Source organism: Gavia stellata, chromosome 6, assembly GCF_030936135.1.
Source record: "Gavia stellata isolate bGavSte3 chromosome 6, bGavSte3.hap2, whole genome shotgun sequence".
In the NCBI taxonomy this organism is placed as follows: domain Eukaryota; kingdom Metazoa; phylum Chordata; class Aves; order Gaviiformes; family Gaviidae; genus Gavia; species Gavia stellata.
The window spans coordinates 50,831,936-50,845,402 of NC_082599.1; the positions used below are offsets into that span (position 1 = coordinate 50,831,936).

At 39.3% G+C, this 13,467-nt stretch overlaps 1 protein-coding gene across 1 annotated transcript in view; it reads right to left on the reverse strand.

Moving 5' to 3' along the window:
• The window catches only part of SUSD5 (sushi domain containing 5), a 40,930-nt gene that overhangs the window by 12,802 nt on the left and 14,661 nt on the right, over positions 1-13,467 (reverse strand). Inside the window, exon 3 of the mRNA XM_009808857.2 lies at positions 7,160-7,278. Coding sequence (XP_009807159.1) covers positions 7,160-7,278 — 119 coding nt within the window. The remainder of the gene's footprint in view (positions 1-7,159; positions 7,279-13,467) is intronic.

Here is a 13,467-nt window from a genome sequence, read left to right on the forward strand (position 1 = left end):
ATTTTGACAGAAAAGCTTTTTTCAATCTACTTTCTGCAAAAGCTCAGGCTTTCCTGCTTTTGCCCCAGGGACATTCTGCAAGATCCTTGCAAGTCCCAGCTGCAGCTTTTCCCATCATCTACCCACTTCTGACCCAGGCATAGGTAAATAGATGTTTATTTAGAAATATGATGTATTTATGTTGCCAGTTGTTTACCTTGTAGTGAAATGAACATCCTACGATAAATATCCGTGCTCTGTGAAAGTTCTTTTGGATCAGGATTTTAGAAATTGTCTGATAGACCTGGCTAACCACTTCTCAACCGGGTATGCTGAAAAACATCTGCCACTAATTTAAGGGACACGCTACTGAAGTCAAAGCTTTGAAGTCTATTCTCCGTACTGTACACATACATATATACTGTCCAACACCTTCAGAAGTTACTGGGAGTTATGCACACACATACTGACAGAAAAAACAAGCTCTTGAGGCTACACAAAGCTCAGTTTATGTACAGTCTTATGGAGGCTTGGCATCCGAGGAAGTGAGGAGCAGTTAGCAGCTAATGCCTTTCCTGTGAACTGGTCGGATGAATAGAGATTGATGTGGATGAAAGGAATAAAAAATATTTTATTGCCTCCTAGGAAGGCTACAGACCCCTACATTTCATGTACTTTGTTTATGTAGCTACTTCCATCGGTACAAATGGGAGCTGTGTATCTGCTCTGAGGGAAGTATTGATCCCAAGCCTGTATGGGACAATTATATGTCAGAGGGTATTCTTATCTACAAAGGCTTGCTTCTTAATCCTGTGGCCAGAGGAAGCAGAAAAGTAACACATTAGTTAAATACATTTACCTTATGGCAAACACATTCAAAAAGCACATTATAACCTTCCAGGAAAGAAGGAAGCTGAAAGGAGCTTTACTGTAAAATTTGGCAACGTGTGGTAACAGAGACTGATGAGGCCCTGAAAGAGAGATCTGGCTGATATGTGAATAGAAAGAAAAGGAGAGATTTAAAAGATGTCCATGGATGAACACTGTACATGGAATTTTGAATCTCTCATATGAGACTTCGTAAGGTCGTGTCTTTGCTGCAGAGCATATTGAGTGACAGCATGGACAAGGCGAAGTGAAAGCTGATACCGTGCAAAGACATACTCGAGTTCCTACATCCATTTTGCTGATGTCCTCTCCCGTGCAAGATGTACAGGAATTTTCAGGGTTGCAGCATCTTACGGCTCCCTGTTCTGCTGCAGTCTCAGTTGCTATGACAATTCCTGCTCAGCCTTTTGTCAAACCTGTTCTTTCTGGTACACGTACAGAAGTGACGCTGGCACAGCAGCTCAGCCAACTGAGCCACTTCTGGGGACACGCTTCAGGTTTTTGTCTGCAGCCTTTGTATCAGGAGGTGGCAAAGCATGGGCTTGTTTGGAACAACAGCCTGTGCTCAGTGCTGGCACTCAGGCCACTTTCTCGCTGGAAGAGAGGAGGCAGATCTGGGCCCCGAAGCGTGACAGAGGGTGTGTTGGCAGCAGCCTGTCATCCGGAGGAACAGCAGTGCTCTTTGCTCAGGTGACCACAGGGGTTGCCTGGAGTGGTGACGCTGGTAGATGAGGACTGGGCTCCTCCGGTGCTGAGCGGGTGCTGAACTCTCCATCTGGAGCACTGCTTTTCCCTCCATCTATCCTCCCATAAACCACCATATTTTCTTGGTGCTTGTTAAAGATGAGCCCAATGCACCCTTCCCAGTAGAAGAGCCTGATGCGCTTGACTATTTTGCCTCAGGACTCAAGCCCCATCCCATGGATCCCATGCTCTGCCTGCTTGTGCAAGACCACATCCTCAAACCTGGAAAATTGGAATCTGGTTCTGGGCATCGTGACCCTTCTTGAGTTTGCCACGGAGAGCTCTGGTGTCCTATCATCAGCTGCAAGCAGCAGACTCGGCAGGTGACCTTCTGGATGACACTTTATGAAGATGAGATGTTGCAAATCTGAGCCACATATTGACAGTGAGGTCAAACACCTAACAGGGCTCCATACATTGGTAGCTGACCTGCAGTAAGCAAGGATGGATTGAGTTACGCAGTGAGGCAGCAGAGATACATACATGGCAATGCGGCAGTATGCAGAAGAGCCTTGTGTCAGCAGTAATTTGACACAGACTGTCTCCTGGAATGAAAATCACCACCGCAGTCGATAAAGAACTCAATATACATGAGTGGAAATCAGGATAGAATCAACATCTGACAACTGAATGGGAATAAGTGGCTCAGCAAAGATATGTGTTGAGCATAGGTATGTTAGGGCTAGTGATGACTCTGGTTACAGACCTCTTACCAATTCAGTAACTATTTTTTACAAGAGACTGAAGACACCTCTTGTTAATTGACTTATTACATTCAGTCTTGATTGGTTTTTAGTAATTATGGCCCCTCTGAAGAGCATCTTTAATTCCAAACCGTGCATGGAAAGGAGTTTGTGACAGGTGATTTCTGGCAAAGAGTCGACCCAAGTCACTTTAAGAACACAGCACCCCTCCTCCCAATCCAGAATCCTCCAGAAGCATTTTCTTGATTTAAACTACAAGCATCTCATCAGTTTGTAAAGATTTTTTTGAGATGTCTTGATAAAATACCGTCTGCAGAAAGGACAGCCTAAGATCAATGGGAAAAAAATCAACTCAAAAAAGATGCAAACTTCAACTTCCACGCCACCTGGCAGAACTGGGAATCCACTGAAATCTGATTATCTACAATTGCTACTTTAACTGTGTACCATGCTCTGAAAGCTGACGTGAAACATCCTCTTTGACGTAAAACACCCCCTGTTACAAACACCCAATTCAGCGGAGTTTTTCCAGAGACACCACTGGAATTTATAGGATGTCATCTCGTCGTTAAGAAATTGGAAAACACAACTCTTAATGCTCAGCCCTATGAAAGATGAGTGCGGATGTTTGTTTTCCTTCTTGATTGCAGAGACACTAAAGCATATGGAATTTTTCTTCTTGGATAAAAATACTGAGTACAAATAGAGCACAAAGAACCCAAACTCAATCATAGCCAATATAAGTGCTGCTTGTAAGCTACCGATGTTAGGATGCCAATACCTCTTTCATCAGATAGGGCTTGTAAGAATAACTTCATTTATTAGTTTAAATGACATCACCAGGTAGCTGGAAATTCACTGTCAACTATATGCAAAGCTCTGGAAAAGGAAGCTGTAGCGATGAAAAAATTAAAAACTTCATATCCACAGCAAAGTGTGACAAATACAAAGAAATGGTTCAAATATTACATATAGAAAATTGCAGTTTGATTGCTCTTGTAAAGTACATTTAATATATTTGCTGTAAAGAAGACACTAATTTATATGTTTCTCACTGCTGAAAAAGGCAAACTGAAATATGCACATAAGCCATCAAGCTTTGATGAGTATATGGAGCCAGCAGTCATGTTTCAAAAAGTTTGATTTTCATTTATGCTGTATGCTACTACAAGTTGCTGCCTGTTTAGTTTTTCTATGGTGGCAGCACATCAAAGCCTTATGGAATAGAAATCTTACTTGTTGCCTGTAAATATCAGTGGGTCACCAAAATAAAGAACCAGTGAAACTTGGGCGCTATTAACAAAGAGATCTTCCCTTTGTTGCATTTCAAAAAAATACAAGAAAGGGAACCGAGAGGATTGTATACATATGAAACTGAATGGCATGCGGTCCTGCAAAAAAATAAGACCGGTAGGAAAAATTCCAGCTTTCTGTTTTTCTTGCTTTATCTCTTTTATACTTCGAGGTGTTTTCTTACGAGCTTTGATAGACAATAAATACACACTCTGTGGGCCAGATCTGACTTACGTGTGATACTCCATTTTCAGAATAGGCAGAATCTAATATATCTTTAGGTAATTTTTGGCACTCGGGGCTAAGAGAGACATTTTCTGATCTCAGCAGATCCTGAGCTGGTACAGAGTTGTCTTCCCGACTTTAATGGCTGCATAAAACATTTGTTTCCAAGAAACTGAGAAGACACATTTCTCTGTGCTGCAAAACCTGCAGCAATACTCACAGCATTCATAAAACATTACAGCTACATCTTTCCCTGTCAAACATAACTCTTAGTACCAATTCTCTGGAAAACATGACTCTTACTATCAAAGACTGCTGTGATTCTTCTGTGTGTACAGAAAAAAAATCCATTTCAGAAGCACAAAAAAAGGCATCTATCTCTCTCTTCAGGCTTTTTATTTGTAAAATCCTGTTCCTATAAGCACACCCAGAGCTCTTGCTAGCATCTAACCACTGCCCCGGCTGTTGAGGCATGCTGAGGTGTATACTTAAGCAATTCAGCTGAACTCATTCGCGTGCTAAATGTTAACTGAGTAAAGATTAATTATAAATCAAGCCCTAAGAAGGGAATTTTGTGATGGTTTGTACTAGAAGTTTCACAGTGGTTCAAGATGCCTTTTGCTCAACCCTAAGAACTGAAAATAAGAGTTGTAAAGAGTTACTATCATCAACTTAGTTTCTGAAGAAGAGAAGGCTGATGAGACTGATCCCTCTGCCCGTCCTCAACCTGCCAGTCTGTCTGAGCCTTTGGCTGATCTCAGCCAAGTCTGACAAAGAGGGAAAGCTGCTGAGTGCCTGCTCATTTTGGTAAGATGAGTTTAAAAGAGGAAAGAGCCAGAGCCAGGCGTCTTTTCCATTGGGATGGGCATAGGCAGGACTCAGCTCTTACCTGTTCCCACAAGCGGTGCTGGCCAGCCGATCGGCATTGCATACAGGTGAACAAACCAGCTAAATATGCTATATTCATAGCTTAGAGCTATGAATATTAGCTCTAAGGCAGCCACAGCACACGCTGACTCCTGCCCAGCCAGCCACACCGGGAGCCGGCAAGGAGCTGAGAGTGCCCTGAAGGCAGGGAGATGGTGGGTAGAGGGTGAGGTTAAGAAATACTGGAGAAAGAACTAGATGAATTTCATATGGGACTGCAGATTATTGGTTGGATGGATATGGAAGAAATGAAAAGGCTTGTGGTTAATGTGTATGCGGACATAGTTCTCAGTGGAAGAAACCTGGGATTTATCACTTTCAGCAGGGCAAAACAACTTGCTTTTTGTACTTGATGTCAATACATAGGTCTTAATACTAAATACATAGGTCTTAATACTAATTTATTACTGTATTATAATCAAAATTGTATCAATTAAAAGCAATGTCCACTTTTCTGAAAGAAAAAAAATACTTGGGAGGTTTTAAGTAAGAAACAAATAATTAATCATAACTTAGACGTGTAGTTATTAGCCACACACACAAAACAGCAGAACAGATATGCTATCTCTGAGGCTGTGGTGCGAGCTGTGTTGTTGCTTTTTACTGGATATTTACTTCCCAAAACTGAAAGTGGCATCCCTGAGGTGTAGGATGTTCTTTCATCAGTCAGCTGCTTCGTGCTGGCTTGTGTGTTACACTTGTGTGTTAAGGCTATTTCCTTTCTGGACTTAGCTCTTTTCAAACCAACTACAGACTAGGCTCTGCCACACAACGTCACTCAAGACTTTCTATTCAAACATCGACTCTGCATCCAAAATTTTTTAGATATTCAAAGAAGAGGGGACCTTATTGTCATCCAGAAATGCTTCTGTGTGTAAGGACTATTTGGTGAGTGTATTGGCACGATCATCGCATTCTGTCATCAGGAAACGCCCTGCCTTGTACCAAACAAGTTGTTCATAAATTGCCTCTTCTTTGCAAATGATGCAAATTTTCCCCTGAGTTTTAACTATGCAGTTTCTGAGTCCTATGTAGCACTCCTCTCCAACAAGCATTGTCAGACCATGTTCTTATCTTCACCTTTACTGCCCCTTTATGGTGAGCAGTAACCAAATGCAAAAGGCAAACACAGTTCCTTCCCCCAGATCCAGCATCTACGTGTAAGCTCAGACACAGCAGGTGGAGAGACAGGGGAGCACAAGGGCACAATGGAACAATAGTGGCCAGAGCAATGATTTCAGCATCCCACAGCTGTCCCACCCATCGCAAGGTTTTTTTCTCGAGGGGGGAATGATGACAAAAGAGAGATTTGAAGGAAAACAATGAGAGAGTTTTGCAGATGTTTACAGGGAGCTGCTCCTATATGTGAGGAGCAGCATGGAAGAAAGCACAAAGGTGCTTGTGTGACAACATTAGCAACTGGGTGACGGAGCTGGCATTGCTCATAGCAGCACGGAGCCTGGAGTTGGTATCACGAGGGTTATTTGAGAGGATGGTCAGTCAAACTCTGAGATTTTTGAATGACTGGGTGCACATCAAATATGCATCACCTCTACCACATTTCACTTCAACCATATTTTCATGCCCACTGCTGCCATTGACTCTTTATCAAAATGCCCCCCTGTGTTGTGAACTTACTGTTTCTCAGTAAATGCCATCTGCTTGCCCCTGCTTTTCTCGGAAACGAGACGTGAAACTTCACTGCGTACATCAACAATCTGTTTCAGGGGTTCCCAAATTTCTTTACACAATCCTGCCTATCAGTAACAATTTATTTTTTGCTTTCAGACTCCATTTTTGCTTGTGGATTCTGGCATTTGAACAACAAAAAGTTTAAGAATCAACTTAAATTGGAAATAATTTGGTTTTCAGAATCATCCATGTTATACCCAAGTCCCTAGCAGGCTGGTCTACACTTGTTAACAAAACCAAACCAAACCAAACCAAACCAAAACATTAAAATGGAGGCAATTAAGTTATCTGCATATAAATGTTGCATACTGACAGATATGCAACAGGCAATGTTTTGCAGTTGGAAGCCAGCTTTCCAAGGTACATTCAATTACAGTGCTGAGTATGGGAGATGCTTCAGGCATCTAAGTTATATTGGTGCCAGATATATTCTTTTCCATAAAGTATGTTCTCTGAACACCAAAATGGGTTCTTCCAGATCACTACTGCTGTTTGACCTTGCTAAACTGCAGCAAAGACAAAAGATAATGCAATTTATTTCCTGCAACCAATGTATCAGTTGGCTCACTTGGCGGGCGATTACTAGAAAGATTTATTCCTTAACATTCCCTCTTTGCCTCTCGGCAGTAGAAAAACTGAAGGCAAAACTTTTAATGTTGCAAGACAGCGATGACTGTGCATTATTTCAATAGTATATCAGTGCTGACCTTCATCCTTTACACAAAAAGCATCATATTGGTCATTCACAAAGGGATCGGTTTCAATTTTAACATCAATGGCTTTCACGCTCTGCTGTTTGCTGCCCGTCTTTCTGCATATAATTGTCCTAAAATAAAGAAGAAGAAGAAAAAAAAAATCAGAAATCTTCTGGAGTTGTACACACAGGTGAAATTTGGAGATCTTTTATCACAGTAGTCAGGCTTTATCCTTAGCTTAACTGTTTGAGTTGGCACATAAGGCATTAGTGTGGGAAGATCTATGAAAAAAGCCAAGGGAGAATTAGAAGTAATTAAAAAAAAATGTTTGCTGTAGATCAGTTCAAGGCATAGGAAGCAATTAAGAATGTTTATCTTATTATATTCTGTAATACTTCTAAACATCAGACCAAGTCCTAGCATATTTAAAGCCACATTCTGCTCTCACATTCCAGCAATACATATTCCCACCAATGGCACCTGGATAAAAATGAATAGAAAACTCAAGATTTGGTCTGAAAGATTATAAATCATTAGCTTTTTACATTAAAAGAACATTAAGGTTGCATATTTAACTGCTCAAAAGCTAACACAGGCAAGCTCAGAAAATTAATCTCAAGTTCTTGGAAGAAAAAGCTGCTATCTTTTTTTTTACAGTAATTCCACACCTTTGTTTAAACTCCAGTTCTTCTGGCTTGGTACTCAGCAGTACGTAATTGAACCTGTTACCCTTCATAGGCTTGAACAAAGCTAATATAGCTGTATTTGGTTTTACAACTCTGTAGATGCTGAACATCATAAAGGAAGAGATTACTAATTATCTCTTCTCTCAGCTGTACCGGCTGCTTAAAACTAACAAATAAAAGACAGTTTGTTATAGAAGACACTGGTTTTACTGTTACACTGAAGGCTACAAAGGCTGGGAAAGGGAATTCAGCCCACATTTTTGCAGCTGGATATTAATGGTGTGGGTTTTATTTTTTGCGGACGGCAGGTTTGTAGAAGTGTTGCACGGTCAGCTATTCTAGTGAAAGCAAGACAAAAATGCTTTCCAAAGAGGAGTCTTTCCAGTGGAAGAAAATCTACCATTTCGTATTGTGCAATGATTGAACTAGTTTTGCCATCAGTCCCATGCTCAATTTGGAGAATAAAATAAATGTTGACTAACTGCCCTTTCACTGATCATGGAAAAGATCCAGTGGAAACCAGTATTTGATCATGCACTTAAATACTATATAACAATTGATTTGCACAAGTGGAGTGAATTACAATTGTGCAGACCATCTTAATTTTGGCATGTGTTAGCTTTTGAGCAGTTAAACATGCAACTTCAATGTTCTTTTAATGTAAACAGACAAAAGCAACATGAAACATGCCATATGGTGGTGGTCATGCATATGTACCAGAATGGTTCCTACCACACTTCTGCTCTGGAAAAGTATGTGATGTCACACCCTACTGAAAGCCCCTTTACGATTTCAAATTAAATATGTTTCTTTTGTAAGGACAACACCCCTTGATTTTTTTGGGGGGGTCACTTGAAGGACAATATTTAAAATCAAGTTCTCTTAGAATTTAATGCATTTAAAGTCTGAGTCCTCTGAGTCCGTAATCAGGCACCTAGACAAAAGTGACTTTATCTGCCAATGCGAGTTCAGATGACTGGGAGAATCAGGCCACCAATTTTAGGAAAATTCACATATTCACATATTGTTCCACCAGGTCTTACAAGACCTAAGTGAACGAAACAGTTATGCCCCTCTTCAAAAAGTGCCTTACCAATCTTAATCTTTCCAATAATTACTCACTCACTTAGGTACCCAGATCAGTTATGCCTTGCAACACTGAGTAGACAGTTACTGACATGTCTTTAAAAATTCGTGCCTTTTGTCTGTAATTGTGTACTTCAGACTCTCCTAAAAAAAACCAGCTTTGACAATTGTTGCCATGATAAAATTCTGGTCTCTGAAAATCAGGCCACATTCATTTCTATGCTCAATCAAGGGATAAAATTCCTGATACTTGGAAGCCACTTTTGAAAATCTTATCTTGGATTTTCTGATTTCTAATTCCAGTTTCTAGCCAATATATTTTGCTTCTGCCCAAAGCACTGTAATTTCTCTATCATTTCTTCAGGATGCTAAAAAGTTATCTGTGGGTGACACATCCTTGGTATATCCAGGTCATCTCCAAAACAGGATACCTGGCTCACATGTAAGATTGTGTACTTGAAGAGCAAGTTCTTACTTTTTTTTCAAGTATTGTACAATGAATTACAAGTTTGTAGTTGATAGAACATATTGATTAGTTAATTAATTTCAAGAGCATTTCTGAGCTGCTATCCAATGAGACCAAACTTACAGAGGTGTAACCTGCACATAATTTTAACATTATACATAAAGAAAAGCTTTAAATGACATTAAGATTTTTGAAATTTATTTCTCACTAAACTTTCTTTCTACATGAAGTTTAAAAATTGCCTTTGCTGTCTATTTCTTTTTTTCCTACACAGACTAGATCCTGGTTAATCTTTTACTTAGGACTTTAATTTGGATTTTTGTCATATTAAAACTGATCTGATTAGAACTGCAAACATTCTAATGTAATTTTTCTGAGATGAAAGAAGTCATGTCTTGTAAGCATACAAAAAATAGACAAAAAAGAAAACTCTATTTCATCTCTCCCATTCCTCCTTCTCTGTCAGTAGTTTCCTACCATGAGCTCAATCTTGCAAGCTTTAAACATCTTCAGTATGCTGTTATTACTGTTGCTGAAAGAAGCTTCAAGAGTGCTTAGCATTTCTCAGTAGTGGGTCTAGCGATCAGACCTGCAGCACCTTTGGCATAGAAATGGTCTCTTTGCAGCCAGTAGGACGCCAGGTATGACTAAAAATATTCAATAATAGTCTTTTTTCTCTGAGTCCTTGAGGGTGGTTATATGTTTCCCTAAATCCTAAAATGCTAGGTTTTCATCTATAATTATAGATTAAGTACATAGGTACACTTTGTCTCAGTTCTAAAAGGTAGGTTTTGATGCTTTTAACTTTGTTAAATTTTTCATTTGAGGACCAAAAAGTAGCTATAAATTCAGAATTCAACATATTTTAAAATTTCTTCAGCAGCAGCATTGCCATGCTGAAATAAGAAACAAATAATTGTACATTTTTCCTACTCTTTCCAGCACCCTGCTGAGAGGTTGTGGAAATGTGTCACCTAGTTCGTTTCTTTACTATTTTGAATTGTTGCACTGGGGCATGCATCATGGTTGACAGAATGCCACAAAGTTTATACTTTTTTTAGGGATACATCCACCTACCCAGCCATTTTGAAGAATGTAGTCATGCGGAGAACTTTAATTCTGTTTATTGCTACGTTCATGTAATAATTGAACTTATACAGACTTGCTCACTACTCATCTTTTTAGGAGACAATCTGATGCTTAGAGCAGTGTAATACATGATTTTGTACCTTGTATTTAATAAATAGATGCAATTTCATTTTTCCTTCTGTGGAGATCTCTTATGAAAGTAGACGTGCTCAGAAGGAACATTCTGACTTCAGGCTGCAGGTCATCCATAATAATCCTCTGTATTTAACACATATCTGCTTGAAATATCCATGCATCCCTGAAAATTACTCTTACGCTGCCATGAACTCTGAAAAACTCTCCCTCCCAATCAAAGCATAAAAATCAATCATCACACTATCACTATTGCTATAGACAGCATAAGTACCACATACTATCAGTAAAGTAAAAAAATAGTTGGGAAAGGAGGGAGTTTAGTGGTGTTGACAACAGCCCCTGCTCTCTGATGGAAAGTGAGAGGTGCCTGATGGTGTTTCCTTTGGTTTCTTGACAAGCCAAGCCAAAAGCTACTGACAATCTTCTCAGTCCACTGCTACCCAGCCTAGGAGGACAACCTGCTTCATGATGCCTCTTCTCATCTCAAGTGAGAAAGCAAGAAACCACAGACACTCTGCACTGTGTTGAACCTTAGCTTAATTTCTGCTGTACAATTCATCCGATTAAGAACAATTAAGAGTCTTTCCCCTGTACTTACCCCAATAAAAAGATCAGAGGTTGGCCAAGCTGATCATTGTTTTCCTGGGTCATGACTCAGATATTGCATTTATCATGTGTGTGCATAAGGAGAAAATTTAATATATAGCACAATAACGTATGAACCAGACTTCCTAGAAGCCTTCCACTTACTCTTGCACTGGTTAATTTTTTTCTAATCTATTAACTAACCAATGAGTAATTGGTGTATTTTGCACTTGTCCTAATTTCTCTGTTCAAAGAAGGAAACATCAGAAAAAGCTGGCATGAATAGTATTGATTTCACAATATGCCGTGATATGCTATTATGTAATATATATTATTAATTATACCATAATGATATACTCAAGCCATAGTAATGATACTTAATTTTATATACTACATATATGCAGGTATAATAAAGATATATCTAATAAACACATAATATTTATATATAAATTATAAATTCTGTTTATAGTAGAATCCACTGGTACTTCTACTTTCTAAAACAACTACACAGCGATTTTGTGATACTTGAAAACTTTTCAGTAAACCCAAGTCAAAACACATGGAGTTAACAGCTGCGTTTATATGACATAGCATGATCCATCAGCACAGAAACCAGCAGGTGGGACTGGGATGTTTTGCAGTCACTACTTTATCTGCCAATTGATTGTAAGTTTTGTAGTCTCAGTCAATAAATTCACTGAAGTGAGTCAGAATGGTCTTATGACATTTATTCATAGTAGTATGAATTTGTGTATGAATATATTCCACTCAGAAGAACATCATCAACAATGTGTTAGCTGAGGCAATGTGAAAGGCTGGCTCATAACATAATATAACTGTAACAAACCTTCCCCTAATTAGAAAGTTAAAAGCTTCATCGCTTTTCTTAGTCAAGACAAATCTTTAACATCCTGTGCTAATTTTTTTCATGGGTCAGCTTTACCACTTGTGTTTCAGTAACTAGGTGAGAGGAAAAAAATCAGTAGTCTGGAAGCCAAAGTAGAGGATTTTTATTCTTAGTCTTTCCCTCCTGTAGTCTGGGAAACTGCAAATTATAAAGCTGGCTCTGATGAGGAATAAAATATAAATGACATGTTCACGATTACCGAAGGGAAGAAAACTTCCCTGAAAAGTCATGAAGGGGAGCACAGGTGGGATTTGGAAAGTCCATTGCCTGGGAACTATAGAGGCTAATTTTGGCTGGATGTGACCCAAAGAAAGCAGCTGCTAAGTGTGACATGAAGACATTCCAACAGCAATACTGCCACTGAAAATGTCAAAAGGAGATCTTACCAAGGCAGAACCAATATCCTTTAGATTCTTAAAAATATACACCAAAATGCAGCCTTTTGTGCTTAAAATTGTACATATGACTACTGAAATAGTAAGGCCTCTGTTCATTAAATAAATATGGCCCATTCATGCAGATTTTCATACTGTAGCCTAGTATGAAAGATTTTATATAGCCATTTTACTATAATATCGCTATGTACATATAATTTGAGCATTCTTAGGGCATATAGAGCAGAATCACGTTGCTTCCTGGCCTGGACTAGCTGAGTGCTCAAAGATACGGCAAGTGTCACTAAAAAGTTGGTTTTACCCGATTTCATTTTATGGGCTCCGATTTAATCCACAGCTTTCATAACAGATGTTATCAATTAGTTACCAAAGAGTTTAAAAAAAACCCAAAAATATTTACTGAGTGCTATTAATTTACAAAGAAGCTCAATTGTCAAACAAAAGGCTTTCAGATAGGACTAAACATTACAGAGACTGTAAAAAAAGGGAAAATAGGTGAAGTTCTTTTGAAAATTAGAAAATCAACCCCATTAGAACTACCTGGCAAGTTAAAATCCTGGTATTAGTTGCTCTTGTTCATTTGCTAAGAGTAAGCGTATCCCCCTTCTGCCTTCATTTTGCTAGGCTAAACAAACTGATCACCTTTAATCATTTTTGATGAGAGGTGCTTTCTTAGACTGATCCTAGTCTGAGTTTATCCATTCTGAGCTTAGACGCCAAGAATTACATTGCACTGTTGCAGGTGGTGTCTCACCTGTGCCTCGTTCAAGCCCTTCAGTACTGCCCTCTCACTCCTGGAAGAGCTGCTGGATGCCTTTCAGGAGGATTGCATTTCCTTTTCTTCACAAATTTTACATGAGTTATTTTATTTTACGACAGGCTCACTGCCGTCCTGCGTTCTGTGAATACACCCAGCTCTTTCTCCTGCTCTGCCTTTTCCAGCTGAACTGCTAGCTTAAGGCAGAAATTCC